Source organism: Myotis davidii, unplaced genomic scaffold (assembly GCF_000327345.1).
Source record: "Myotis davidii unplaced genomic scaffold, ASM32734v1 scaffold71, whole genome shotgun sequence".
Classification (NCBI taxonomy): domain Eukaryota; kingdom Metazoa; phylum Chordata; class Mammalia; order Chiroptera; family Vespertilionidae; genus Myotis; species Myotis davidii.
The window spans coordinates 1621334-1626263 of NW_006283588.1; the positions used below are offsets into that span (position 1 = coordinate 1621334).

The 4930-nt window shown below is 36.3% G+C and overlaps 1 protein-coding gene across 1 annotated transcript in view; it reads right to left on the minus strand.

Moving 5' to 3' along the window:
- Nucleotides 1-4930, minus strand: part of SGCZ (sarcoglycan zeta) — a 633314-nt gene that overhangs the window by 5814 nt on the left and 622570 nt on the right. The window contains exon 7 of the mRNA XM_006753775.2: nucleotides 1457-1580. Coding sequence (XP_006753838.1) covers nucleotides 1457-1580 — 124 coding nt within the window. The remainder of the gene's footprint in view (nucleotides 1-1456; nucleotides 1581-4930) is intronic.

The window sequence follows — 4930 nt, forward strand, 5'->3', positions numbered from 1 at the left end:
TTTTTCTTCTAATTTAAACTTCCTAAGCTCACAATACAAAATAAATAAGCACACAAAGGAAGAAAATACTAAGGGAATTGATTGGCATAAACAGCTATACAACAGATTTAGCCCTTCAAGGGCTTTGGGAGTCACAGCAGAAATATACAGAATAGAATATGTATTATGTATAAGGCTTTGAAATAATTAAGGTAGAATTAAAAACAAACAAGCACACAAAAGAGAAACTACAAAAATGTCCATGCAGATTTGAAAAAACAACAGACGAGAATCCTAGAAATGAACCACATAATTACTAAAATTAAAAGCTCAATGTAAGGATTAAGTGTGCGATAAGATACTGAAGAGGAACCTGGGCATGCAGATCTGAATAAATAAACAGAGTGAGGCACGGGGAGGCAAAGAAATAGAAAGCAGGAAGGAGAAGCTAAGGGATCTTAGGGCAAAACAATGCAAAGTCTTAGCATGTCTTCAGAGTTCCGGAAAAGGGCCACAGAGAAAAGGAGAGGTGCTATGTGAAGACATCTGCTGAGTAATCTGCCAGAATTGACAAAAATGTGACTCTGCAGACACAACAATCACATGCTTAGAGCAATAAGGTAGAGGGAATAAAGGGTGTCTATTGCATTAGAGTGCAAGAGTGGAAGACCGAAGGCAAAAGGTTCCTTAGAGCAGGCAGTGAAAACAAGCAGATGGTCTTAAAGGAATGACAATAGACTTAAAGGAGATTCTTAGGGGAAATAAAGTGAATGGAAAAAAATATTAAAGAGGATCTCCTAACCCAGGAAATAACAATACGGTTAAATAGTAAAATAAATTTTTGTTTTGTTTTCCTTTAAAAAATATATAGGTACTGTTTTTAAAAAATATATATATTTTTCATTGATTTGAGAGAGGAAGAGAGAGAGAGAGAGATAGAAACATCAATGATAAGAGGGAATCATTGAGCGCTGCCTCCTGCACACCCCTGACCAGGGATCAGCCAGCAACCTGGGCCGCTCCCCTGACCAGGAATTAATGACTTCCTGGTTCATAGGTCCATGCTCAACCACAGGAACATGCCAGCCAAGCTGGGCACTAATTTTATAGAAACAAACATTCAAGGAACTTTTGCGAAAATGTTTTCAAGACCAAACTGTAACTTAAAAAAAGATTAATTTATTCTTGATAGTATCTTGACATTTCGTAAGTGTAGCTGCCAAGTTTGAAACTACAGGAACTCAGATGCCCCATTCATTCTTGACATATGAATATCTTTCAATTTAAAATAAATAGAGCTTTGACTTAAGAAAATAACATTAGGTTTACCAAATTTCATATTCAAGAAGGAGTATTAATATGGTCATCATTGCTTCATAAGAAGCAGCTCTGTATGTCTCAGCTGGAACCATATGCATACAGTTTGAGAGGAAGGATTCTCACCAGTAAAGAGCCACCCGCCACCCTGGGGACTCACCTCCCCCTCTGTAGACTGCAAGTGCAGCTCCTTCCTGCAGGTGGCTTTGAAGTCTCCTGCAGCAGCTCGCACCTGGACCCCTCGAGGAGCCTCCATTATCAAGGACCTGGTTGGTGATTCAAGCCTAAGGGAAAAACATAGGAATCCTTAAGAGTAAAAATAAAAAATTATTATGATGGACTAAAAGATAACATTAGTCAACTAAAAACAAACAACTAGGTAGGAATAAATAAAAATATTTGCCATTAAAAAAAAAAAGCCAAATGACATGTATAATGACTTTTGATTGCCTTATTTATTTTTTGGCTTTTTATGAAATTATTTCTTGGCATCAATTATTTACTCTCATTTGTAAACTGATTTACTTAGTTTTCTTTATGTTGTTTCCCTTCACAGTACACATAAAAGTAGGTCATAAGTTTACTTGTTTAAATCTTTTACACATTTTCAATATTAATGATGGAGTTTTAATAAAGACATTTCTACAAACTGAGCATATAAATATCCCTCAATAAAGAGTCCCTATTTTGTGGAGATGAGAGAGCTTTAATGAAAATCATGAATATTGTAAACTGCCAAGCACCCACAGTAAACATTTGTAAACTTGAACATTTCAAAATACTCTTTACACTTCAAAGAAATTAATCAAAATGAAGAAATAAGACATTTCCTCCATCAATTGACTTCTGCTGGTCGAGGAAAATGTCCACAGAATAAATGATATTAGTCTGAGGAAGGAAAATTAAGTAAGGGATGATATACAAGTACAAGATAGACTACATACATTTTGAGATTGTAGTCACTCAAGATTGACAACATACATTTTGAGAAAAGAAGTGTTTAAGATAGTTGTGTCTGCAAAAGAAAGGTAGCTGGAAGGCAGTTTCAAAATTATCTTCAACTATAAAACTAGAGAAAAGAGCCGAAGAAGGCAGAATACAGAAAACAGAATACAGTCGTAAAAAGCACTAGGGTGGGAAGATGCTGTGCCCGCTGAATTGGGCTTTGGACAAGTGCTCTGCTCTGGGCTGCAATGACCTGTGCTCCCTTGACCACAGGAATTCAGGACAAGAGTCCCCTCAGGCTCGTATGCAACTGGGTGTTCATCACGCAGAGCAACTGGTTTACAGTGAGGCCATAGATCCAGAGCTGTTTTGTAGAGAGAACCACAGTAAACAGTTGGATCAGCTCTCTCTTTCTCAGTTGTGAAGTTGAAAGTGTTATTGAGGGACTTCTGCCAGCACTTAGAAAAAAGTGATTTGGGCCTGTTCAAATGACTTTTCTTCTTCTTTTCCACTCAGAAACCAACTTTGAAACTTTCATCTCTATGGGCCTCTTGAACATCTTTATAAAATCCCTGGCAGAGCCCAGCCAGTGTGGCTCAGTGATTGAGAGTCCACACAGGATCCAAGAGGTTAAAGTCTGATTTTGGTCAGGGCACATGCCCTGATTGTGGGCTTGATCCCCAGTAGGGACTCTGCAGGAGGCAGCTAATAGATGATGCTTCTCTCTCATGGATGTGTCTATCTCTCCATCCCTCTCACTTCCTCTCTTTCTAAAAAGCAATTAAAAACATAGTTAAAGCCTGTGCTTAAAAAAAAAAAAAAATCCCTGGCAGGAGTGAGGAGTGATAGTGATGTCAGGTTCTGACTAAGATACTTTAAACAAATATCTGTATGTTGTCTTTTTTGAAAAAATACAAATCACCCATTTTACAGAATATTTGTAAACTTGAAAAGGAAAATCACTTGTCATTTTTTATTCATAATTCTTTTACTTTGACACATTATTTAATTGCAAAATCTGAATGTTAAAATGTGTATTTTAAATTAATTTTCCCAGATACACCTCCAAATCTATATCACCTTAAACAGTGTATCTGTGGCCCCTACTATTTCCATTTGTTAATTATTTATAGTATAAAATGTTATTTTTTTGATATCTCAAGAAAAATAATTTTAAATATGATGTTGCATGCAATAAGCACAAATTATTCAAGAAAAATGATCTTACATATAATAATAATATATGCAATAAACATATTTCAAGAATAAAAGGATTTTAAGTATAATAATATTACCAAAACTGTACTAACATAGTACAATATCACAAAAGTTATAGGAAATATTAAAAATCTGCAACTAACAGGATTACTCCTATTATATTCTAGAATATTTTCCCCCTTGGGCTCTATTTTTGTTCATCAGTTTATGTTATTCATTATATTCCACAAATGAGTGAGATCATATGATATTTATCTTTCTCTGACTGGCTCACTTCACTTAGCATGATGCTTTTAAAGTCTATTTTGTCAGATATGAGTATTGCTACTCCAGCTTATTTTTTCTTTTCCATTTGCATGGAAATTTTTTTCCATCCCTTCACTTTCATCCTGTGTGTGTCTTTTGTTTTGAGGTGGGTCTCTTGTAGACAGCATATACTAGTAATTGGGTCATACTTTTGAGTCCATTCAGATACCCTACAACATTTTATTGGAGCATTTAATCCATTTACATTTAGGGTTATTATTGAGAGATACTTACTTATAGCCATTTTAATTCTGTATGGCTAGGTTTCTCTGTTTCTTCCTTTCAGCAATCTCTTAAGGAAATCCCTTTAGCATTTCTTGTAATGCTGGCTTGGTGGTGATGAACTCCTTTAGTCATTTTTTATTTTTGGTCTGGGAAGCTCTTTATTTGACCGTCTATTTTGAATGATAGCCTTGCTGGATATAGTAATCTTGGTCTCAGATTCTTGCTTTCCATTACCTTGAGTGCTTCATGCCATTCCCTTCTGGCCTGTAGAGTTTCTGATGAGAAATCAGATGTCAGTCTTATGGGAACTGCTTTGTAGGGAACAGTTTTCTTTTGTTTTGCTGCCTTTAAGATTCTCTCTTTGTCTTTAATTTTTGGCATTTTAATTATGATGTGTCTGGGTGTGGGTCTGTTTGGGTTCTTCTTGTTTGGGGTTCTCTGTGCCTTCTGAACTTGTGTGACTTCTTCCTTTACCAGGTAGAAAGTTTTCTACCATTATTTGCCGGAAGCTGGTCCACCCTTGCTGCTTGACACAGTCGCTACAGGAAAGAAACATCTGCACAGCTTCTGTTTCAAGGGACCTGGCATACATGGCATATGTTTGTTCCCCTTCTTAGCGCTATTTGTTTTAAACCCGGACCACCTCCCTGAGAAAGTTGTTTCCCCAGGTGGGGATTTTTCCTGGAGTTAGGGATTAACAGGACTAAGGAAGGGAATAAATCAGTAAAGCCCCTTAACTAAGTGCCAGGCGGGTAGTTAATCACCTTAACTATGAACAATCATGATTAAGCTACATAATCTTTACTTAGGATAATCTCCTTCAGTTACTTCCTTATAGCTTAACAGAATAGTAGAGTAGTGACCTTGGAATGGAGATAACAAACCCTAACCTTTGGAATAGAATGGATAGGATTAAACTCAAATGGGATAAATACAGATG